Raw genomic sequence first — 26,133 nt, 5'->3', positions numbered from 1 at the left:
GATGGCGGCGTTTTAGCAGGGGCACACATGCCCCTGCTATATATGAGACAAGAAGCGAGATTTAGTCTCGCTTCAGTGTCTCTTTAAAGCACAGCATTGAGAGACAAAGAAGAAAGAGAGGGGGAAAAGAGGCTTATGCTAGGAATACACCAGGCCACAAGGGGGGGGGGGGGGGGACAGAAGGATGACACAAGGTGGGGGGGATAGGGAGGCCACAAGGGGGGACAGAAGGATGACACAAGAGAGGATATAAAGAGGACACAAGGGGGACAAGGAGGATTCCACAAGAGGGGACATAAGGAGGCCACAAGGGGGGACAGAAAGATGACACGAGAGGATATAAGGAGGACACAAGGGGTACGGGAGGATGCCACGAGGGGGGGGGGGGACAAGAGGTGGACACAAGGGGTACAGGAGGAGGCCACAAAGGGGAACAGGAGGAAGACACAATAATTGGAGGAGAACATGCAGAAGATGCCCCTGGTTCATAGACGCTCCAGGTTTAGTATTTTTTTCCCCTGGTTTTTGTCCTCGAAACGTAGGCGTGTCTGATAGTCCGGAGCAGCTTATATTCTGAAAAATACGGTAGGTTTTTGTTTTTTTTAATTAGCTTGCAAATTTCCTTTAGAGCAGAAGGTATTTGAGATTATTCAGGTTGGAGTGAGTATATGAGAAGTCTCACAGTGCATCACTGCTGAGTATGCAAATCATCCATTCCAGAATCCCTGAAATGCAATGATGTGTCAGCTTGCTAATTGTACAGAGCCACACTATTCCAACATGCATACAGACTGTTTCAGACTGGCTTGTCCTCATCAGTGCATGACATGGATTAATGTGGCTCTATGTGGTAGGACTTGAAACACCTAGAACTTTTTAAAATCCCAAGCACTTAGAAAAAAAGCTTTTGCAGTGTGAAATAGCCCTAAAACTTGTAGGATATTTAAGATCTCTAGATGAGGTTAACCATAGAAAAAGGACTGCCGAGACTTCATGTTTCATGTATGTTGCAGCAAAATGCCTGGACAGCTGCCCCAAAGCAATTTAATGTGGTTAACGCCTTAATACTGTTTTTTCACATTATTCTAAGGAAGCCTTGTGATTTTAAAATAGTAAAATGAGATCACATTCTCATTTCCCCAAATGCTAAATTAGGAAATCGCTACCCTGCCTAACTTATGGGATAGTTAAGAAAGAAATGTACTGAAATTTCCCAAAGTTCAAATAAGTTAAAACACACGGAACATTTATGTTTTTTATTTGTGTAAATTTTGATAAAAATTCTAGGTTGGACTTAGCAACATGGACACGAAGGATCTGCCTTACTAATCCATCTTCTCATGCTGGGTACACACTATGAGATTTTCTGGCCGATTTACTGTCAGATCGATTGATTTCCAAGCATTTTCCGAGCGATTTCTTATTGAAGTGCACAGAAATCGATCAGAAAGCATATCGGACATGCTGGAAATAATCGATCTGACAATCGGCCAGAAAATCTCATAGTGTGTACCCAGCATAATGCTGGGATTACACGATACTTTTTTTGTAAAAATCGTTCATGTCCAATGTTCCGCTCGATTTCTTATAGAAGTCAGTGGAAAAAAGATAAGAAAAACAAGTGGAAGATAAGAGAATCAAGCAGAAAATCGAATGGCTAATAGATCGTGCGCCGAATCGAACGCAAACAAAGTATCGTGTAATCCCAGCATTAGTGACATGGCAATAGCATTCCCCAGGCAGTGTGATCCTGTGTGACACGGTGTCACTGTGATATGTAGAGGAACAAGGACTACTGCAGCCCTCTGCAAATCAGGAGAAGCAATTTGTTGTATTTAAAGAGAACCTGTACTGAGTAAAAATATTTAAAATAAACACATGAAGTAACTTCAAATGAACATTGCATAGTTACCTTGCCATCAGTTCCTCTCAGAAGCTCACCATTTTCTTCTGACAATAATCCCTTCCAGTTCTGACAATATTTTGTCAGATCTGAAATATATCAGTTGCTGTCAGTTATAGCTGAGAGGAAAACTGATGTACCAGGTAATGTCCATGTTTCCCTATGGCTCAAGTGGGCGATGTTACAGTTTAACTGTGTGCTGACCAGAAAGCTGTTATGGGTAATGGCAATTTTCAAAATGGAGGACGGAAAATTCCCTTGATCTCAGTGAACAAATAGGACGCGGGACAGGAGAAAGACACTGAGGAGTAGACTACATGGGAGGTAAGTATGACTTGTGTATGCTTATTTTGACTTTTAATTTCCAGTTCAGGTTTTCTTTAAATAAAAAGCTACGCATGTGTGTGTCTGCACATTTCCCTATTCAGCACTAAGTATCACAGTGCTTATTGCCAAACACAAGAGGAATGAATGCTCACTCCCAGACAATGCTCATCCATTTATATACAGTAGGTCTGCAGACTGCTAGTCAGCCAATAAAAGGTGCAATTAACTCACACCCAGTCTGCAATAGCAAGTCAAGCAGTAGCTGCGCATTTCAGCCATAGACAGTAGAGAAGGTTCGGTTGCACATAGTTGTAGACTACATGACCAACAGAGGGTACCTCATGCAGGCATTCCTCTCACACCCCTTCCCTAACTAATCTGCATGCTAGGAGCTGCAAAAAGGTTGAAAAACACTCAAACACTGGTGCCCACGACAGGTGGGGGCCCCAGGCTTTGCCACCACCTGGGACCCCCAAACTTGCATGCAACACCAAAGGGGAGCTCATGCGCACTAAGGAGCTGCCACCACTAGGGAATTCACCCACACTACCCCTTCAAGCCAATTGCCAAACACGAGGAATAAATGTTCACTCCCAGACAGTGCACTGCCATTTATATAGGTCTGCAGACTGCCAGTCAGCCAATAACAGATGCAAACAGCTCACACCTATGTCTGCAATACCAAATCCAGCAGGAGCTGTGCAATTCAGCAATAGACAGGAGAGAGGGTTCGGTCGCACATAGTGGTAGACTACGTGACCAGCAGGGGGTATATCGTGCAGGTAGCTTCTGATCTATTTGACTGCAGTAGTGTCTGACTAACACCAGGAACAAGCATGCAGCTAATTTTGTCAGATCTGACAATAATGTCAGAAACACCTGATCTGCTGCATGCTTGTCCAGGGCCTATGGCTAAATGTATTAGAGGCAGAGGATCAGCAGGATAGCCAGGTAACTGGTATTGTGTAAAAGGAAATAAATATGGCAGCCTCCATATACCTCTTGCTTCAGTTGTCCTTTAATGTTTCAGGGTCACTATAAGCTATCTGGGTACTCGGACCATCCCTAGTGATGCATATAGAGTGCAAGGAAACCCTTTTTTGTAAGTGTAGCTTCTTATTCATTGGGCAATATGTTTAAGTCCTATTGCATAATAACAGGATGCATGTGTCTTTGTCTATTATAAGGTACATCTTGTGGCTTGGTTTCCTCTTTTCTCTGTTGAATCCATGACCCGTATCTGTCCAGCAGAGGGAGGAATACTACAGCATAACAAGGCTGAGAACAATACTGCTTGTGGCAGCGGGAAAACATGCTGCTTGTCTGTAGTGGGAGACGCGATGATCGGCCAGCTGGCACTAGCTTTAACCAAATGTGCATTTCGTGCAGCAGTCCCAATAACAGCCGTGTTTATGAGAGTGTTTGTGTTACGGAGCAGCGGATCAGGGGACTGGCAGCCAGGCAGTGTTGCTACATAACTCGCTGCTAGTGTGGAATGTGCACTTGCTCAACCAATAATAGGCCAATAAAGTATTCCTATTGAATGGCTCAGTAAAGCGTTTCTTCAATCATAGAAATACGATATCACGGCATTTCAAGGGGCTTTTGCTTATTAAAAACTGTTCTTACTATTTCCTGACACACAAGTTCCTGAATGAATACTTTTCCTCCTCCTGCAGCCTTTACACTTCTAGAGAGTTTTATCGCTGGTCTCCCGAGGCCCAGGGCAGCTGGTGGTATATTGGCACTCTCGCCTTGTAGCGGTACGGTCCCACATTCCAATCTGGGCCAGGACATGGAGTTTGTATGTCCGCCCTGTGTTTGGAAGGGATTCCTTCAGGCACTCCAGTTTTCTCCCACATTACAAAAACATGCAGCTGCATTAAATGACAACTGTGGTGAGAAGAATATGGAGGCTGGCATATTTATTTCCTTTTAAACAATACCAGTTGCCCGGCAGCAGTAGTGTCTGACTAACACCAGGAACAAGCATGCAGCTAATCTTGTCAGATCTGACAATCATGTCAGAAACCCCTGATCTGCTGCCTGCTTGTTCAGGGTCAATGGCTGAAAGTATATTAGAGGCAGAGGAGCAGGATAGCCAGGCAACTGGTACTGTTTAAAAGGAAATAAATATGGCAGCCTCCATATCTCTTTCCCTTCAGTTGTCCTTTAATTGGATTCTCTTGCAATTAGTCTGTGGACTATTATAGGCACATTAGACAATAGTAGGAATTAGCTTTACATTATACCATACACATACATACCATACACTACTAGTCAATGGCTACCAGATCAACCATCAGATAGATCCCTCTCTGATCAAATCTGATCTGAGAGGGATCTATTACCTGGCCACACACTGCAGACAGATGGAAATCGCCCTAGCGCTACTTCCTCTGGCTGACAGACCATCTCATGTAAAGTGTCCCCCACCAGGCCCTGAGTGTGGCAGCAGCTATCCTCTTTGCCTTGCACCTCCTGTAATGTCTTCTCTGCATGATGTCAGTACATGAATCGGGGTCACTGGGGACAGGCAGTGCGGCGGATAGGTGAGCTGCTTCCACACCCACCATGGGCGCGGGGGAACACTTTACATGAGGGGGACCGGATGTGGGGTCCATCGATCATCGAAATATCGAACGCCATTACCACCGCGCAACCTTTTTGAACAAGATTGTTTCCAGCATGCCAGATCAATTGTTTTGATCAATCCAGCTGGAAATCCATTGAAGCAATTGATTGGGCGGCCATGTTGGGCTATTGATCTCTGCCAGATTCGATCATTATGACCGAATCGGCCCGATATCGATGCTGCAAATCGAATGATATACGGGCACCCTTAGTGACTAGAGATGATCACTGAGATGCAAATACTTCTGATTTGCCTGTAAATTTTAATCAAATGTTCTTCCTGTTGATTTTGATTGGTCTAGTTCCAGTATGTTTTTGGGATGTGGTAGGAAGCTGAAATGCTCAGAGTAATACATACATGGGGAGGACATACAAACTCCAAGACTTGGGAGTGTGAGGTCACTGCAAGGCGAAGCAGCTAGCCCCAAAACATGCATTTCACTTCCTCTGAGGCCCCTTTCAAACTTGCATCACAAGTGTGTGTTGTGTTACCATGTTTTACAGCAGGGTAACACAATGCAAGGCAAAGGGGCCTAGCACACTTACCGCGTCGCGCTGGAAGCTTCCAAATTGCTACCGAGCCACCGCAAAGTCAACAGCATGTTATTGCCGGACTTCCGCGGTGGCGGAAGTAATGTAAGTCAACGGGTGACAAATACCTTTTAAAAAGGTTGGTTGCGGGGTTGCGCAGAATGACGGGGATCCCTGGAAATCCCAGTGACATACTTCCTGTCCAGGAGGGAGTACTTCACTGGGCAATGCACCTGCACTATTTATTTATTGTATTTATAAAGCGCCAACATATTACGCAGCACTATGCAGGGGACCCTGTCGGCGCAGTCTGCTGCAGGGTCATATGTTAGTCATTATAATTAAAACAATGTAATTTAAAATTAGATGTAAAACCGGCCTCAAGTTCCATTCCACAATTTGTAGTACTGGGTGTATTAGCAGAATTACCTGATGGAATGCTATTCCGGGGGGAAGCGGTTGTCCTACACAAACCCCTGCTGGGGGTCCAGCATGAATAAACCCTTCATTAGCGTACAGTTCACGCTCCATCCCTCATGTAGGTTATAATGACAACATTTGCTGCCATGATGTTAAAGCAGCAGCTGATTTGAACCCCCAGGCAATTCAGAAAACACCAGTTTTATCATCGAAACAATCTTCCCTTCTGTTTCTACTGCAGGGTGAAACTGTCTATGCAATAATCTCTGTTTGTGTTAGATTCTTTATGTATACAAAGATGTTCAGCAGAACCGTCATTTCTAGAAGTCCTGGGGAATTTCATATGACGAGCTTTTTTTCCACAGCATTGAAAAAGAAATGGAGAAGAATGTTCTGGTGGAGAAAAAAGCCTTCCTCCGAGACTCGGGATATGAGAGTGAGGCCTACAAGCCCAGCATCCTGGATAAACTGCTCCACACTCACCCTGTCTGGCTGCAGCTGGCTCTTGGTGATGACAGCGTGAAGGACATCCTACAGGACCAGCCACCAGCAGTATGTATCCAGCATATTACTTTCTGCTGTACAGTATACCACATGCTAACACATAACACAGCATTCTTCAATGGTAAACTGAGGATCTTGATGCTAACGGGCAGCTAGCTTAACTTCCCTAAGGTATGATGATTTCCGGATTTTAGGTTATAAAAGCGGGGCAATTTTTTCACAAGCTTTTAGACCCTGAAAATCATACCGCTAGATAGATCAACGGCAACCCTGCACATTACTCACCTCCCCTGGATTCAGCTCGGGGTTAATGCTCTGAGCTGAGGATTTCTAGCCCGAGCCTGACTCGGGGCTACCGCTAACAAGGTTAAAGGGACACTGTAGTGAGAGTGATATGGAAGCGGCCATATTTATTTCCTTTTAAAGAATACCAATTGTCTGGCAGGCCTGCTGATCCTTTTGGCAGGACTAGTGGCTGAAACAAACATGTCACTAAGATGGGCAGACTTTTTTACACCATCTGATGGTCATATTTGTTCTAGGTCAGGGAATAAAGGTATTCGAGACACAAGAGCAGCAGGACCAGTCAGGTAACTACTGTACTGGTTACAGGGAAGGTTCAGGGACTAACTAAAAAAAATAAAAATCCATTTCCACTTACCTGGGGCTTCCTCCAACCCGTGGCAGGCAGGAGGTGCCCTCGGCGCCGCTCCGCAGGCTCCCGGTGGCCGACCTGGCCAGGCCGGCGGCCAGGTCGGGCTTCTTCTGCGCTCCATGGTGCGTTTCACGCCGGCGCGCTGACGTCATCGGACGTCCTCCGGGCTGTACTGCGCAGGCTCAGTAGTTCTGAGCCTGCGCAGTACAGCCCGGAGGACGTCCGATGACGTCAGCGCGCCGGCGTGAAACGCACCATGGAGCGCAGAAGAAGCCCGACCTGGCCGCCGGCCTGGCCAGGTCGGGTCGGCCACCGGAGACCACCGGGAGCCTGTGGAGCGGCGCCGAGGGCACCTCCTGCCTGCCACGGGTTGGAGGAAGCCCCAGGTAAGTGGAAATGGATTTTTATTTTTTTTAGTTAGTCCCTGAACCTTCCCTTTAAGGGCTCTGCCTCAGACCCAGGAGACCAGGGTTCATACCTTGGCTCTTCCTATTCGGTAAGGCAGAGGTACCCACACTTTTTCAGCTAGGGAGCTACCGGTACTTAAAAAATTGCAAATCAAAATAATTACCAGGTAAAATCTACCTACAGATGCAGGCCACAGCTGCAGCACATGCAAGGCGGCAGTCTATTACCACAAGCCACCAGTCACTTAGATGTACAGTATATCATTGAGTCCTCCTTAGTATGCCAAATAGAACAGTGCTTGACCAAATAGATGCAATATATCATGCGTACAATATCATGCTTACTGTCTGTAAAAAGTGTAATCAGCAGGAACAGCGGCACATATTGCTTCTATATGTGTAGCTCCACACCTTGCAACGTCAAAATCCTCTACACTGCTGTGCAAAACTGCAGGACAACCAGGGGCGTAACTAGGAATCACTGGGCCCTCTGCAAAACTGTGGATGCCCCCCTCCCCTCGCTTTGTGCACAAGTAAACTGAGAACCAATGTTATTCAGTTGGCTAGTGCACACTTGAAGGTGTTTCCCCATGCAGATCAAAACTGACAGCAGTGGCTAGGTCACAGCCGCTACCACCCCTGCAATGCGCGCACATACGCATCTTTGCTCATTACCGACCACTGTCTGAAGTACAGTGGCAGTTGGAAAAAGCTGTTATTTCCCACAATGCAATGAAAACCGCTGTGAACCACAGACAGCAAACTCTCAGATCCGGCCCTGTGTCCTAACTGCCCTGGCTGTGCACATGCTCAGTACAAAAAAGCCAGGGACACAAAACCATTCAGTTGATGACGCAGGGACACTTGCATTTTATTGACTCTAGGTCTGTGCTTCCTCGCCGCCGCCGCCTGTTACTGCGCATGCGTGCACCCGCCGCACACCCGCCACGCACGCATCTGTCTCACACCTGCCGCGCATGCACCTGCAGCACACCTGGCCGCCCGCTCACACGCCTGCCAGGCTCCCTGGCCCCGTCCTCCTGTCTCTGTGAGGCTGGGTCCGCACATGCGCAGCAGCAAAAAGCACGGACCCAGCTACACAGGGACAGCGTGACGCAGGGACATCGACTTGTGATGGAGCAGAACTGGCTCTGCAGACTTCTCCAACATCACTACAGTACACAGAACTTGGGGAGGGGTAGAGAGGTTGGGGCAGTGAGCTGTACACAAGACCCTGCTGCACACTGAATAGGGACAGTCTACAAAACTTTGTATGATTCCTTATCGGGTGGCTGAGCAGATGTAGTTATTAGAACAATTGTGCAGAGAGCAGAAAGCTTTTTCTCTCCGTGCCCTTAGTTGTCAGTCTCTCAGGACAGGGAAAATAAATTTCTCCTCCCACAGGGTCCCCCTTTGGTTGCATCCCTTGCAGGGGCTTTTGCTACACCCCTGAGGACAACATATTGCACTAAGCTCATCCATGTCAAAGGGACAAAGTATGATGCGTACATCACTCGGCTGGGAGGTGTGATATAGGATCTACCCAGAACTGCTTAGTGATCTACCAGTAGGTCACAATCTACTCAATTGGCACGCGTGCAGTAAGGAGTCATTGGGCTAGAGTCTAGACAGATCTGATTCCGTTTCTTGCTCAATAAACTTTACAGAAGTTCCTGGAAGGGAGTTACCATACAGCACATTCCAAGCCAATCTTCTGCACACCAATAATTAAGCAGATATAGTTGTCTCTGCATTGAAAGAATACATCTATCACCACTCCTGTAATAAAACAGGGATTTTTTGTGTTTGATAATTACTCAGTAACTAAGTACAGATTTATCCCACATGTAGCCGCTGCTGCGTAAGGACATGGAACTATATTCCACTACCTCTATCATAAAAAAGGGCGTAGAAGGAATTTAAAATGGCTAAAAATAGTGTTTGCAAATGATCCGACCTTCAAATGATCCTGTTTTCCCTGGGTGCATCCATCCTCTGCTCTGCCTCATTACACGGCAATGATAGCTGCAGTGAATGGCATGCACAATGACAAGTGATGGCAGAGGAAAGCATTCAAGCGAAAGCCTCATACTTGACCAGATGACCCCTGTGTGGTCCTTACCCATAGAAAAGCATCACCATTGATGCCAACGCTCCACACAGCTGTACACTAAGCCCCTGGAATTCCTAGCATTGTGGGAAAAGTCTTTGCCTTTCTATGGTCAGTTACTGGCTGGGAAGGATGACTTGGCACTTGCTGCCACTTGCTACGATGTTTGACATTCAGCAGCGGAGCATTATGTCCCCATCCCTTCATTCCATAGATGTACAAAAAGCTTCTAGGGTGTCATCTGTGAAGTATAAGGTACTTAAAGCTTCCTTCCGGACGCACTTTCCAAGAGGCGTGTAGGCATTCATTCTCACACAGCTTGTTTCTGTCAATGTACAAGAAGCACCTTGACAAGCTGGAACTGAATATACTGTAGTACTGGATAATGAATAAAATGTTTTTGTTTTTTACAGTGTTACTTTAGACATTATTTAGTCACTGTCTTCCCGCTGTAAATTCTTTTCTCGCATGATTTAAAGTGTACCTGAGACATGTAAAGCCTTTATATTTACCTGGGGCTTTCTCCAGCCCCATGCAGCCATACCCTGCATGTACAGGTCCTTCTCAAAAAATTAGCATATTGTGATAAAGTTGATTATTTTCTGTAATATACTGATAAACATTAGACATTCATATATTTTAGAATCATTACACACAACTGAAGTAGTTCAAGCCTTTTATTGTTTTAATATTGATGATTTTGGCATACAGCTCATGAAAACCCCAAATTCCTATCTCAAAAAATTAGCACATCATGAAAAGGTTCTCTAAACGAGCTATTAACCTAATCATCTGACTCAACTAATTAAGTCTAAACACCTGCAAAAGATTCCTGAGGCTTTTAAAAACTCCCAGCCTGGTTCATTACTCAAAACCGCAATCATGGGTAAGACAGGCTGATTGCCTCCATGCCACGCCGTATTGAAGCAGTCATTTCTGCAAAAGGATTCCCGACCAAGTATTGAGTGCATAACTGAACATCATTATTTGAAGGTTGACTTTTTTTTTTTAAAAACACTTCTTTTATTGGTTGGATGAAATATGCTATTTTTTTGAGATAGGAATTTGGGGTTTTCATGAGCTCTATGCCAAAATCATCACTATTCAAACAATAAAAGGCTTGAACTACTTCAGTTGTGTGTAATGAATCTAAAATATATGAAAGTCTGTTTATCAGTACATTACAGAAAATAATGAACTTTATCACAATATGCAAATTTTTTTTAGAACGACCTGTGTTTTCAATGAGCACATGTACTGAGGAGTTTTTATGTTTACCTCAAAGTAGAAGGAATGTGATGTTTACATTTGTTTTGTTTGCTGTTCTATGGTATTGAGTGTGCTGACTTAAATATCAGCCACAAGGGGGCGACCTGCAATTTAATATTTTCACAGTCTGCCTTTGACAACTTTTTTTCAGCAAAGCTTGGTGTACAGAGGCGCCAGAGTAGAATAAAAACGTTTAAAAAACGTCTAAAAGAGGGGGATGTTCAGGTGGACTTACCTCCCTCAAAAATATAAAACTCAAGTGAGTCACAATATATCAATACAATTTTTTTTTTTAATTTAACTCCACTTAGTGCAACACGTTTCGCAGGTGTGGTCCCACTTCATCAGGCAAACAGGAGTATAACTCAATGGGGCTAAATTCAGAAGTGAGCGTTCACTCCCGCCCCCTCCTGGCTCTGCTTTCCTGCTACAAAGATACATAGCAGGAAAGCAGAGCCACAATGGGGCAGACTTGGGCTTGAAAAGACTTCACTGTAGACTGACTTAGCTATAACTTTTCGGGGCAAAGCTAGACTGCTCAGTCGGGGATTCTTATCAGGGCTGATAACAGGCGATTTAGCAGAGAAGAATGAAACAAAGAGCAGGGTAGGTGAACTGCCTGTTAAGTAAGCCAGCACCTATTTAGTAGGAGACCCTGGGCAAGTCTCCCTAACACTGCTGCTGCCTACAGAGCACGTCCTAGTGGCTGCATCTCTGGCGCTTTGAGTCCGCCAGGAGAAAAGTGCAATATAAATGTTCTGTGTCTGACTAAAGAGGTGAGTTTTATGTTAGCATTTGAAAATGTAGAAAGATGGCAAGCTTTGTGAAGAGAAAACAGAGGCTCAAAAAAAGTCCTGAATGTTGTCGTGGGTGAAGCCTGAATGTTGTCGTGGGTGAAGGTAAATAGTGCAAACTAGAGGAGTTAATTTCCAGATTACCTTTAAGTGGTATTTGGGTATCAGTTTAAAGCGGATCGGAGATGAAAAACTAACTATAACAAGTAAATTGTCTATATATCTTATCTAAAGTTTAGATAGTTTACACAGCAAATCTAGCTGCAAACCGCTTCAACAGTTTACGACTATTTATTCCTGTGATACAATGAGAGCAGCCATGTTCTGTTTGTCACATTACACACAGGCAAGCTGATCTGTATCTCCAGCCTTCAACCTGTGAAAACGTCACTCTCCTCTCCTCCTCCCTCCTCCCCTCTGCCTCTGAAATCTCTGGCTAGTAACCTCCTCCTCCTGCCCAGACTGAGCTCCCATAAGCCCTTGCTACATAATTCTGAGAGTGCCAAGGCACTCTGGAGAAGCTGAGGGCGAGGCTTGTTTAGCTCATAGGGCATTAGAGTATTAAAAAAACAAAAAAAAAGTATTTGGCTTGAGGAATGCCCTATAAACTATATGAAGGTAACACAATTATGCAATGAGTAAAAGTTTATCTCAGATCCACTTTAAAGGGAACTCAAACTAAGAAGTATGTGGGTTGTTCCTTTTAAAATAATACCAGTTGCCCGAGTCTCCAGCAGATCCTGTGTCTCTAAATCTTTTAGCCACAGCCTCTCAACAAGCATGCAGATCAGGTGCTCTGACTGAAGTCAGACTGGATTATCTGCATGCTTGTTTCAGGTGTGTGATTCAGCCACTTTTGCAGCCAAAGAGATCAACAGGACTGCCAAGCAACTGGTATTGTTTAAAAGGAAACATCCATATCCCTCTCAGTTATGGTTCCCTTTAACAAAGTGTGAAGGAACTGGATGGTGGACTGATTGGCATGCAAGGTGCATCATGCAGCTGGCAGGGTGAGAGGAAAGAACAATGCTCTCTGCCAGCACTTGGCCACTGTACACACTCTAGAATCTCAGCACAGGTGGTCTTTATCTGCTGCCTCAGCCCGGCTTCATCTAACATGTGTACACAGCTTTAGCAACAATATGACACTGAGCCAGAAGGAGGCTTGCAAGGCTTGTTTTGAACCCCTGGTCACTGTTGACACAAAAACATAGTATATGGGTTCCCTATGTGTCACCTGCCTTGACTATCATAGCTGTGGTATCCTTTATGACAGAGTACCTCTCTCCTCCTGTGTCAGGCTTTTCTGACACCACCCCCCCATCTTTATGTAATGTGCAGGGCTATGTTATAATCAAGCCCTTTTCATATAAAGGACAAAACAACACTGCCTGTGTGTAAATGTTGATAGATAAAGATCTGCATATTCTCAGAAATTCTGCATTCTTGTGAAAACATTACTGAAGAAATTCTGTCGATAGGGTGGAGATTTCCTGAAGAGAGGAAATGATTGGACTTCTTCCAGCCCAACTGAAAGAGGTGGCCCAGCCAAGCTCAACACAATTCCAGCTTGCACAATCTTGTAGCTGGAGAGGGTCGATGAGAGTTCACATAGGAGTAGTTCTATAAGGACAGGCAATTCATTTATCATAAAGGCTTTGGCAGCATTGTCACCACAATCTAGGGGGAGTGGCTTCTCCTCTCTCTAGAAACGTTTTTGCTATTAAAAATAGTATGAGCAGCTGATAGTCATGTTCCAATAGCTGCAGCTGTTTAGGGTCAGGAACTCAGTGCAGAGCCATCCAGTGGGAGCTGTAACTTTACATAATGCACTATTGTGCTGTGCTTACATATTTATTTGCACAACAGGTGCGCACACAAGACTATGCTGTGAAGCACTGTGTGACTTGCATGTGTTATCGTTCAACTGTGCTAACATGGGGCCTTGGAGTTTACAGTGCTCTAAATAAACAAGTTGTTTTTGATCGAATGTCGATCGGGGAATATTGATCACTGAAATACAGATAGGAAGCACTCTATGGTGCATTAATTGATTTACTGTATTCTGTGTTAAAAGAATCACACTTACAAGAAAGTGGAAGTGTACAGCGTGTCGCACATCACTGCTCCTGGGATCCCCCCTCACATAGTCCAATGCGCCAGAATCACTCTTTCTCCACTGTGGCTAGCAGCGTGGAAGTCCGATGAATTGGGACTAGAGTAGTGGCTGTGGGCGGGAGCTGCAGTCAGCACATCAGCATCAGCAGTGTCATTACGCATTTCGGCGTCAATCTGGTCAGATACTTTTTGGAATATTGATCACTGCCAGGTAATGTTAGTGTTCAGATTCGAAACACCCAAATGCTGCCGAGCACCACAGTTCAGTACCATTTCAGTACCGGACAAGCAGATAGGGTCAGGGGGAGTTCACTTACTTGCGCTTCACAGCAGAAGTGCAAGTAAGTGAACTCCCCCAACCCTGTTCCCTAGTCCGGGACTGAAATGGTGCTGAAGTGTGGTGTCTGGCAGTATTTGGGTGTTCCAAATTGGATATGCATTCTCTGACCATGTGACCGGGTGGTCACATGGTCAGAGAATGCATATCCAATTTGGAACACCCAAATACTGCCAGATGCATATTCGATTTTCCCAGCAGATCCAATCGCTGTCCTTGAATCTGCCAGAGATTGATGCCGCAAAGTGGCCGGCCAGTTGTAATATTGATCGTTTTCCAGCCCAAATACATTGACATTATAGACTGGACAGGATGGAAAGATGGCGCTCAAAAGGAGGTGGTCAGGTGCACAGCAGTAGCATTGTTCAATTTCAGGACGACTGATGGACTCCCCTAGCTACAGTTGTTTCAAGGGGTCTAACACCTGGAGGGTGGCATAGCGGAGTGGGATAGACGCCAAAAGTCCTGGGGAAAATTACGGATTTGATGCACAGCAGGGTTTTAAAATCACATTGCATTGCTAAATTGGAGGCATAAAGTGGTTTAAAACATCCTGCGTGTGTATACATCAATCAGGTAGTGTAATTAGTGTACTGCTTCACATTGACAGACTAAACTCACTGTGTAACGCACCGCAAACAGCTGTTTGTGTAGTGATGGCCATGCTGCACTGGTGCGTACCATGGCGAGAGTGCAGGCAATGGAGATTTTCAAGCCCATATGGTCGGGCTGAGGTTGCTCAATGACAGAACATCAGTGACTGAGTGTCCAGCTGTTCGAATTTGGTCTGTCCACAATGAAGCAAAGATCTTATTATCTTGTGTGTGCCCCCCGACACACTCATATAGCCGGTCATTGCTTCATTGTGATACACAAGCCCCTTCACCGTGGCAAGGTAACGATCATTAAGGGGAATTGACACATGTACATGCCTTTTGTTTTGTTGTTGCAGCCGCAGTGCAGCCAGAAATATTGGGCAGGCACGTAGACACACCAGAAAAATTATTAAAGCGGTCGCTGCTAGCAGCAGCCTTAAAAATTCAGGAATCCGCCTGGAGTCCTGGTGGACCCTGTTGGTGTTGGCGGAGAAGGCAGTCAAGTGGCCTGCAGGCAGAGATGCTGTGTGCGGACCGACTTAGTCTTGGGGCAGGCAGTCACACGGCACGTATGCAAACTTTTGCGGAAGTTCGATGTTCGCGAACCTAAAATCGGAGGTTCAAGCCATCTCTGCAGCAGTGTCACTCGGCTGTCCCCTCTGAAGGCACAGGAGCACTGTCGTTGGCTAGCAGGGGGAGGGAGGGCGACCTTAGTATAAAATAAAGAAAAAATAGTAAAATGTATTTAAGAAAAAAAACATAAATAAATAAACAACCCTGCAGTAATCAGAGCCCACCAACAGAAAGCTCTGTTGGTGGGCAGAAAAGGGTGGGGCAATCACTTGTACGGTGAGTTGTATGGCCCTGCAGCGAGCCCTTAAAGCTGCAGTGGCCTAATTTGTAAAAAAATAGCCGGTCACTAGGAAGGTGTAAACCTATGGTCCTGAAGAGGTTAAAGAAGTGTATCAAGAGCTGCAGGCCCCAACACACATCTGTAGAAATGTCTTGTAAAACAATCCAGACCCTCAACCAGTTCTTCCCAGTGCTATATTCTCTAATCTGCATAAACTGTACATTTCCACTACAGAGTACATTATATCCTGGCTATAGAGATGAGTTGCTCCTCTTGACATGGATGAGATAGTGGTGCTGTATGCAGTGAGTCACAGGAGAGTACTTACTCTCTTATCTTACATGGCAGGAGCTGACTGATGTCTCTCCAGCCTTCCTTCCTGTGACTGGACAGGAAAGGTGACTGACACTGGACATAGTACACATTGCCACAGAACATGGATCTAATGTATCATTACTTTTCCATTGTGGAGCTACTAAATGCCTAAGAACTGAGTGTTACTTTGCTCTACAAATATAAAGGCTGAAACTACGCATACACTAGATTCCTGTGAATGGAGAATGATCATTCATGGAATATCGTTTTTGGAAATCTATGTACAGGTGTCTAGCAATGCCACTGGCAATGTGATCCAACACCAAGCACTTCTATTAACGTCCCCACAATAACATACCTCCCAACATTTTGAGATAAGAAAGAGGGACACTTAGGCCACACCCCTGCCAATCATGCCCCCAACACACCCCTAGTCACACATACCATCAAGATTTCATAGGAAAAATATTTTGTTTTATAATTCAAACCACACTAGTCCTTTCTATCCGGGTTCATTTTCCTTCATATTAACATTTGGAAGTAAGAAATATATACATTTTAAGAATATAAATAACATTTAGAATATATTAAAGACATTTTTTCAGTAGAAAAATACAGGACTGTGGAGTCGAGGAGTCGGAACAAGTTTGGGTACCTGGAGTCAGAGTCGGTGGTTTAAAAAAACTGAGGAGTCAGTGTCGGATTATTTTTTGAACCATAGCCTTTGTAATAATTAGACTAAGGAGTCGGAGTCGAGGAGTCAGAGCAACTTTGGGTACCTGAGTCAGAGTCGGTGGTTTCATAAACTGAGAAGTCGGAGTCAGACGATTTTTGTACCAACTCCACAGCCCTGGAAAAATACATATATTTACGTATTTACAGGCAGCACGGTGGCGTATTGGTTAGCGCTCTCGCCTTGCAGCGTTGGGTCCTTGGTTCAAATCCCAACCAGGAAAACATCTGCAAGGGGTTTTTATGTTCTCCCCGTGCTTGTGTGGGCTTCCTCCAGGCACTCTAGTTTTCCCCACATCTTAAAAACATACAGATAAGTTAATTGGCTTTCCACTAAATTGACCCAAGACTATGATACATGCACTACACAATATAGACATATGACTGTGGTAGAACTAGATTGTGAGCCCCTCTGAGGGACAGTTAGTGAGTAGACAATATACTCTGTACAGCGCTGCAGAATATGTAGGCGCTATATACATACTTATATAAATTAAATAAATAAATATTTCTGTACATGAGTTATAAAAGAGGGACAAATAAGGAAGAGAGGGACTGTCCCTCCAAAAAGAGGTACAGTTGGGAGCTATGTAATAAGGCTGTTCTTGCTTGACCTCCCCCTCTCCTCTCCACAGAAAGAATCAGGATGCCTGAGATTATCATAAGCAATCTTTCCAGGCCACAAGTATAATGTTAAAAATTAATTCTTGTGCGTTTTCACTCCTCAGAGCTTACTGCGTAAGGCTGGGGCATTGGTGTAGCAGATGCTCAGACAACCAATCAGAATTGTTTTCTCTCTCTACAGATGTAGCCAAATTGGTTCCTCTAGAAGCTTCTCCTTTTGTGACAGGTTTCTTTGCACCTATTTTTATCTATTTCTTACCTTATACCTATAATATGCTTTTCAGCACCTAAACTGAGAAAATACACTCCAAATAAGTTGTACCTACTGTAGGCGATGGAAATATATTATATTACTAATGTGAAGAACTTCTGAGTAAATTTCAGTAACATTTTGGGGAGAAAACTCGTGCTAAGCTATGATTGGCTTATGTGAAGCCAGCATCTCTCAGACCCCTTTGTCCCTGCGTTTGTAATGGCAGATTTCAGTCTCTACTTTCTTTGGAAGTTGCTTGCATTTGTTGAATGCAGCCTGTATGCCATACATCAGATGCGGCACAGGAGACATTTGTACATTTATCCGGCACCAACAGGGATTGGCTGATGCCGAATAAGTGTAGTTTCTGGTTACCTGAGAGTCAATGTCAAAAATAAGTCTAGCTAAAAAACTGTACTACATAGTCCCAAACAGTCCCATTTTCGTCGGGACTGACCCAATTTGGGAGGGCTATCCCGCTATGACCCCCCAGTGTCACAGCTGGCTGGGGGGTCAGATGCAGGGGTGGACTGACTGTTTGCGCAGGAAGGGAGGCAGCCAGTGAAAAGGAGCTGGTGGCAAAGTGGCGGAGAAGGGGGGAAGTCTCCCCCCCTTCCCTCACCTTGGGGCTCCCTTTCCTGGCTCTACCTTCTTGATTAATGTGGCTCATCTGATGGCGCAGCGGCTGACAGCGGGCGGGGAGGACTTACCGCTGTTACGCAGCCGCCGGAGAGAGCTGTGATCTGTGTGCCGCAAGTCTGGTCTACTCAAGACCAGACTAGCGGCGCACAGATCACAGCTCCCTCTGCCGGCTGGAAAGCGGTAAGTCCTCCCCACCCGCTATCAGCCGCTGCGCAAACGGAGGAGACACATTGATCCGGAAGGGAGAGCCAGAAAAGGGAGCCCCAAGGTGAGGGAAGGGGAGGGAGACTTCCCCCCTTCTCCGCCACTTTGCCACCAGCTCCCTTTCACTGGCTGCCTCCTTTCCTGGTGGCACCTATACACCTGGCTACATATACTGGGGACATCTATACACCTGGCTACATATACTGGGGGCACCTATACACCTGGCTGCATATACTGGGAACACCTATCCACCTGGCTATACTGGGGAGACCTATCCACCTGGCTACATATACTAGGGACACCTATCCACCTGGCTACATATACTGGGGACACCTATACACCTGGTTATACTGGGGAGACCTATACACCTGGCTGCATATACTGGGGACACCTATACACCTGGCTACATGTACTGGGGACACCTATAGACCTGGCTATACAGGGGGCACCTATACACCTGGCTACATATACTGGGCACACATATACACCTGGCTGCATATACTGGGGAGACCTATACACCTGGCTGCATATACTGGGGACACATATACACCTGGCTATACTGGGGAGACCTATACACCTGGCTACATATACTGGGGACACCTATACACCTGGCTACATATACTGGGGACACCTATACACCTGGCTATACTGGGGAGACCTATACATATGGCTGCAAATACTGGGGAGACCTATACACCTGGCTACATACAGTATACTGGGGACACCTATACACCTGGCTATACTGGGGAGACCTATACACCTGGCTACATATACTGGTGACACCTATACACCTGGCTACATATACTGGGGACACCTATACACCTGGCTATACTGGGGAGACCTATACATATGGCTGCAAATACTGGGGAGACCTATACACCTGGCTACATATACTGGGGACACCTATACACCTGGCTACATATACTGGGGACACCTATACACCTGGCTATACTGGGGAGACCTATACACCTGGCTGCAAATACTGGGGAGATACTTTAAATTGATATATTACTACTTTTAAAATGTTAATATGAAGGAAAATGAACCAGGATAGAAAGGACCAGTGTAGTTTGAATTATAAAACCACATATTTTTCTTAGGAAATCTTTATGGTATGCGTGACTAGGGGTGTGAGGGGGCGTGATCAGGTGTGTGCCAGGGGCATGGCTTAAAGGGAAGGTCCAAGCAAAATAAAAAAAATGAGCTTCACTTACCTGGGGCTTCTACCAGCCCCATGCAGCCATCATGTGCCCTCGTAGTCACTCACTGCTGCTCCAGTCCTCCGCTGGCAGCTTGCCGACCTCGGAGGTCGGCGGGCCGCATTGCGTACATTTTTACGCATTGCCGCTAGTGCAGGAACATTAACACATAAATTTGTACGCATTACCGGTTCAATGCGTAAAAATGTACGCATTGAACCAGTAACGCGTAAAAATGTATGTGTTAATGTTCCTGCACTAGCGGGAATGCGTAAAAATGTATGCAATGCGGCCCGCCGACCTCCGAGGTCGGCAAGCTGGCAGCGGGGGACTGGAGCAGCAGTGAGTGATTACGAGGGCACAGGATGGCTGCATGGGGCTGGTAGAAGCCCCAGGGAAGTGAAACTCATTTTTTTATTTTGCTTGGACCTTCCCTTTAAGTGTCCCTCTTTCTCATCTCAAAATGTTGGGAGGTATGGTACTATACCCCCAGGGCCGGATTTACCATAAGGCATTGATGATGAAAAAGCAGCTCACTCCCCTCCCCTAGTGCCTCCCTCCTTCCTTCCCTATGGAGAGTCCTGAGCAGAGCGTTATGAGAGGTTATCCACCCACCTCTCCACATTCCACTGACGAGATCGCCACTCAGTGGGGGACACCACTAGCTATTTAATCCTGAGGGTGCCCCTGACTACCTAATGCTAAGGGGCACCTGTAGCTACCTATAACGGGCAAGGGAAGTAAGGGAGAAGTGACAGCTGGGACAGCCAGCACACTTGCGGTGCAGTTTGGTGGGGGTTTGTAGGTTCATGGAGGGCGAAGCCTAAGGTGCCAGGACATCTGTGCCTGGAGGCTCCTGTGATGTAAATCCAGGCCTGTATACTGCACACTGTATACTTCACATAAACTCTGCCATAATGTTGAAATACAGTGATTAAAGGCAAATTAAACAAAAAGACAGACCTACTTAATGTAACAGAGGTTTATTACTGTATAAAGAAGTGTAAAAATAGATGTATGCATCCTGCAAGGACAGAATTTTCTTCTTTATTGGTTACTGAGTAATATGTTGGCGCTTTATAAATACAATAAGTAATAATAATAATAATTCTGGTTAACTAGAGTTCTTGATAACAGGGATTTTACTGTACCTAGGTGACACACAAAGCACACCATGGGCAACTACAAATACATTTTTTAAGTGCTAACTCTGGGTGACTGTGCATGTAGCTGCAATTCCATAGTTGCTATGTCATTTACCTGTCAGCAGGCTTTGCTTTGGTCTATTATGAACTAGGCAAACGTTTCAGACTTTTCCAACTTATAATAGACAATGATTAATTTGTACATCCAGTCCATCTCTTCCAGATCACTTATGTGTTCTACTTATCTCCAGTTCTTGTAAATACATCACTCCTGTTAGCAAGAAAAATACTGAGTTTAAGTCCGATGAATGATCTGCCACTGTTTTCAATACTGGTTTGTATAATTTATGACAAGAGTACAAACCAATTTTGATTTAAACTTATTGGGGCTGCATGGAATCGCTAAGCAGCAAATACTTATCTTGTAGCACTCAGACCTGAGTTCAAAATCCACCAGGGACGTCAAGCGGATCAGTTTTTATTGGGCAAAGAAATTTTATCAGTGACCTTCCTTCCCTCAGTGCACAGTGAATGGGATGCATCCGTAGATTCAGAAAAATCGTTCCCTTCCCAAACTTGCGTTCTGTTTGGCGGAATGGATCAAACTGATCTGTTCCAATAGAGGAGTGTGAATGGATCCTATTGATAAACATAGGATCCGTTCCATTATGGTTCGCTTAGCGGGCCATTTTTATTGCCAGTGTGAACGGTTTCTTAATCTGACTAAACTTTATATGTTTGTATGGCTTTCATCTCATTTTATACATTACCTGTCCGTGGCCTCCACTTGTCATCTCCTGGCTCTGGGCGCACTCCGCTCTCCATACATACACGCGCCTCATGTGGTTGCCTAGTAAGGGCGTGCGTGTCTAACATCAGATGTCATGCACGTGCCCACGTTACTAGGCAACCACGTGGCACGCATGTATGGAGGACCCCGGAAGCAGCAGAGGCCACAGACAGGTAACAGATCACTTGTACTAAGCACCGGGGGGATATTTATAATTAGGGGACAACGTTGGGGCGGCGAGGTGGTCGGATGCTGCATCACAAGGCCAATTCCAGGTTGATTTTAGCATGAAATTGATCAGGAATCGGACTGCGGTGTATGGGCAGCTGACATATCTCTCTCTGATCAGATTAGATTAGAGAGAGATTTGTCTCCTGGTCGAATCTGCTCATCATCGCCTGATGTATGGCTACCTTTAGTTTTCACTAACAGTCAAGAATACATACTGGTAGATTAACTTCCATCTATGAAGCAGTGTGGGATAAATCTATTTTTCTTTTTATATGAATATTTATATTCATTATATGAGACTCGCAGACAATTTTCTGGCCACACTCTACAGCAGGGGTCTCAAACTGGCGGCCCGGGGGCCATTTGCGGCCCTCGATACAATATTTTGTGGCCCTCGCTGGCAAAAGCTTCCTTATAGTTCGCTTCAGTGCTCCCAAGTAATCCGCTGCATCCCCGCCGTTAAACGAGGGCTGCAGAGCCCCCAAATCGCCCGAGGGGCAATCCGCCGGCATTTCCTAGAAGAGGCAGAGCTTTCAGCTTCAGCTCTGCCCCTCCTGACGTCAATCGCCTCATGGATCGCTGCCTCTCCCTGCAGCTCTCTGTGAAGGAAGAGTGAGAGGGGCGGGCAGAGGTGGCGATGCGCCGCGATTGTGAAATTCCTTATGCCGCCCAGCCTCATCCTGACTTTGCCTCCTGCGGCCCCCAGGTAAATTGAGTTTGAGACTCCTGCTCTACAGGATTTCCACCTGACGTTTCAAAACGATCATTCCCTCTCAGATCAGAATCTGATCAGAGATTGAAGAGGGATTGTTTATTATCACATAGAGCTTAGCGATTTTCAAAAGATTTCAGCAGGAAATCTACTGAATATAGATCGAACTGCAGTGCTACGCTGTAGGCTTTTGATCTTGTGCCGCTCCTTCCCCGACTCCAAACAAAGGAGGTTTTCTTACCCAAAGCAAGTGCTTTCGGCACACTGTACCGCTATAGTGCGCCCACTGCACTTGGGTAGTTTGGAGTTCTGGTGCTGTCATTCAGCTCTCCCTGCGCCAAACTCACCGGCGATGTATACATACGTACGCCTTCCTTCTTGTCCAGTTGATGATTTTGATTAATCTACAGTGAAAATCCATCAAAATTATGATCGATCTGACATGTTGTGGCACAGATTTCTGGCAGAATTTATGAGTGTGCTGCAAATTTAACTAAAACATTAAAACGTGTGGTGCTACCTTAAGGCTATTGAGAGGTTTTGGGATGTGAGAGAAAACCAGAAGAATGGAGAACATGCAAACTATATGCAAATACTGACATTTCTGGGAATCAGACCTGGAATTGTAATGATACCAAGTGAGATTGTCAACCACTTCCATAGTACCCTGCAGAGGTATGGGTAACATTGGCCTTGTAGAAGTCTGGGTAACAATGGATACAATAGAGACAAGCACGTTAGAAGTGTGCGTTGTCCTGATGCTGTTTGCTGCCTTCACTCATCTTCATTATGTTTTTATCCCAACAGACATTTTTGGTAAGAAAGTCTCAGAAGCTTCAGAAGAAAGTCCTGTCCCTTCGTGTGCCAGAAGAGTTTGGCTCTTGTTTCCAGGAATTTGTGATAAGAGAAAGCTCCTACAGTAAGTCATTGATTCTTTCTTGTGCTTGAAACAAAGGATGGGTTACGGGAGGGCAGGAGGAATCCTTCATAGCACAGGATATTCACAGTAGCTGCATACAGACAGTTTCTCCTGCCTCAGTCCTTTCACTTGTTCTTTGATGGTCTCAAGTTTGCTTTGTCCAGCAAAACTGATCTGTCCATTGTGTGTTGGTCATGGGATGTCTCGTATTTGCATCGGGAGACTTTGTCAGCATTGTGTGAGCTCTGTTTGGGACACGTGTTCATTAATGTGATTAAACTAAGACCTGACAATCAAAAGCAAAATAATCTAATTACAGAGTTCCCAGGGCCTGCACTTCACCCCTCCATTGTGCTTTATGAGCGTCCAAGGGAACAAGTTACATCAGATTCATTCAAAAGATCTTTTATCCGTATTACTGCCACCTGCAGGACCTGTAGATGGAGCTACAATGACTGATATACAAACAATCCACATTATCTTTAGATATCATAATAGTTTATTTTATTCTTATGTGCGCTAATTTTTAAAGGCAAGTAATAGTACCCAGCCGCACTCCCCTAGTCGTATTTAAGGTACAACGATCCAGCCACCAGAGAACCAGGTGGAAATCAACAATTTGTATGGTAGAAGGATCAGCACACTCAATAGTATGTTGCAAAACTTCAAGCTCTTTTAATACAAAAAGTTTCCATATACTTTGTGTTTAACAAGGACCCGCAACCCGCAGTAGATAGGCGCCAAAGACACCCATAATCCATCTAATGCCTGCTGGCCAACTTGTATAAAGAGTCCAAGATCCACACTTCCCAGGAAAAATGTGTCTCAAAGCATGGCTGGCGACAGACACTAGCCTAATACGGTTTCGGGCATCAGCCTGTCTTCAAGCCGATAAATGTGCACTCCTACTGCGGGTTGCTGGTCCTTGTTGAACACGAAGTATATTTATGGAAACTTTTTGTATTAAAGGAGCTTGAAGTTTTGCAACATACTACTGAGTTTGCTGATCTTTCTGCCATACAAAATATTTAAAGGAAGACCTGTGACCTGATGAGATAGACATGTGTATGTACAGTGCCAAGCACACAAATAAATACGTCTCATTGCTTTTCTTTTTCTCTGTGTGAAAGAGTTCATATTCAGCTATGCAGTTTTTCTCCAGTTAGGACCTTCTCAGACTAAAGGGAACAAACAGTCTCTGGAGCTCAACTGTGTAATGTGAAAGCCAGGGAGTCGACCAGTCCCCACCCGGATCCTTAGGGGTGTTGGAATCCACAGCAGCAAGTTTCAGAAATGACTGGGTCTCCACCTGGATGAATGCAGTAATAGCTTAAATTTTTATTGCACCATAGTGACAGAAAAAACACGACGTTTCGGCACACAGGCCTTTATCAAGTGTTAAAAAAACCAAGTGGATACTCACAATTATATATTGCATTACCTAATTAAAATTCACGCCCAGAAAGGGCGGGCACATACTTAAAGAACAAATGGCCAAAAATATTTAAAGAGCCGGCATAATAAATGGAAACCTCTATAAAAAACATTTTAAATTAAACTCATCATTCAGTCCATTGGGTGCTAAAGTACTTAGCTTATTAATCCATCTATGCTCGCATCTAAGCAAGGATGTCTGTCCGTCCATTCCCTCTGTACTAGCGACTTTTTCAAGTACACACCATCGCAATTCTCCAACCATGTGATCACAATCATAAAAATGTTTTCCTATAGGAGAATCAAATTTCCTGTTAGGATCATCATGGTACTTTCTATACAAGCGGATATTACTGCGATGCTCATTAATTCTTACTCTGACCTCACGAGAAGTTTGACCAACATAGCCCATCCCACAGGGGCACTTTAGAAAATAAACCACATTCGATGTGACACATGAAAAATTGCCCTTAATGTTAATTTTGTAGCCCCTAGTGGGATGTCTAATGTGGTCACCCTTCATAATGCTGGAACAATTTTGGCAACTCAAACAAGCAAAGGTACCCATCTTTTGCGGCAGGAAAGTGCTTTGGTGCATAGTGCCTTTCTTAATATCTGCTCTCACAAGCCTATCGCATAAACTTCTACCCTTCCGGTAAACAAAAGATGGGGGAGAAGAAAACACCCTAGATAGTAAAGGGTCCGCCTCAATCAGCGACCAGTTATTCAGAATGGTTTTTTTCACCAGATTTGCATGATTATCATACGTGGAGATAAACTGTACTTTCCTAAAATCTTGTGTCTTAATATTTTTCTTTCTCAGAACCTTCCTGTCCATCTGTGCCACAGACTGTGCTACATCCTCAACTTCATTCTTAACATAACCACGTTCGGTGAAATCTTTAACCAATCTCTTTGCTTGCTTACCATACGCCGCATCATTGGAAGTAATTCGTCTTGCTCGAATGAATTGACTCTTAGGGAGTCCCCGTATCAAGGAGCGTGGATGGCAGCTTGTTGCCAATAAGGCGTTATTACGATCAGTATTTTTTCTAAATAAATCAGTATGAAATATTTTACCATCAAACTGCACATCCACATCCAAGAAATGCAAATTGGTGGGGTGAAACTCCAAAGTAAACTTAATCGAGTCATGACAACCATTAATCTCTGTAACAAACATTTTTAAACTTTCCTCACTCCCTTTCCAGCAAAAAAACAGATCATCAATATAACGACAGTAACCAATTCCATATTTACAAAAAAGTTCATTGGCAACAATATATTTCATTTCAAAATCTGTCATAAAAATATTTGCAAGGGTTGGCGCATAAGGGGCCCCCATCGGTACTCCTTTTATCTGTAAAAAGAAGTCACTCTGAACTCTAAAATAATTTGACTGTAGACATAATGACAAAAGTTGTTTCACGAATGACATATTCACTACCGGATCATTATATTGCACTAATGCCTCA

General features: G+C 44.7%; 1 protein-coding gene across 5 annotated transcripts in view; it reads left to right on the top strand.

Annotated features, from left to right (window-relative positions):
- RIN2 (Ras and Rab interactor 2) overlaps positions 1-26,133 on the top strand; it is a 227,302-nt gene that overhangs the window by 136,358 nt on the left and 64,811 nt on the right. For all 5 annotated transcript variants that reach the window (XM_068232215.1, XM_068232214.1, XM_068232216.1 and 2 more), the window contains 2 exons: positions 6,181-6,367; positions 23,113-23,224. In XM_068232215.1, coding sequence (XP_068088316.1) covers positions 6,181-6,367; positions 23,113-23,224 — 299 coding nt within the window. The remainder of the gene's footprint in view (positions 1-6,180; positions 6,368-23,112; positions 23,225-26,133) is intronic.

This window comes from Hyperolius riggenbachi, chromosome 4, assembly GCF_040937935.1.
Source record: "Hyperolius riggenbachi isolate aHypRig1 chromosome 4, aHypRig1.pri, whole genome shotgun sequence".
NCBI lineage: Eukaryota > Metazoa > Chordata > Amphibia > Anura > Hyperoliidae > Hyperolius > Hyperolius riggenbachi.
The sequence above is the reverse complement of the archived record's forward strand: the minus strand, read 5'-3'. Positions and strand labels throughout refer to the sequence as shown.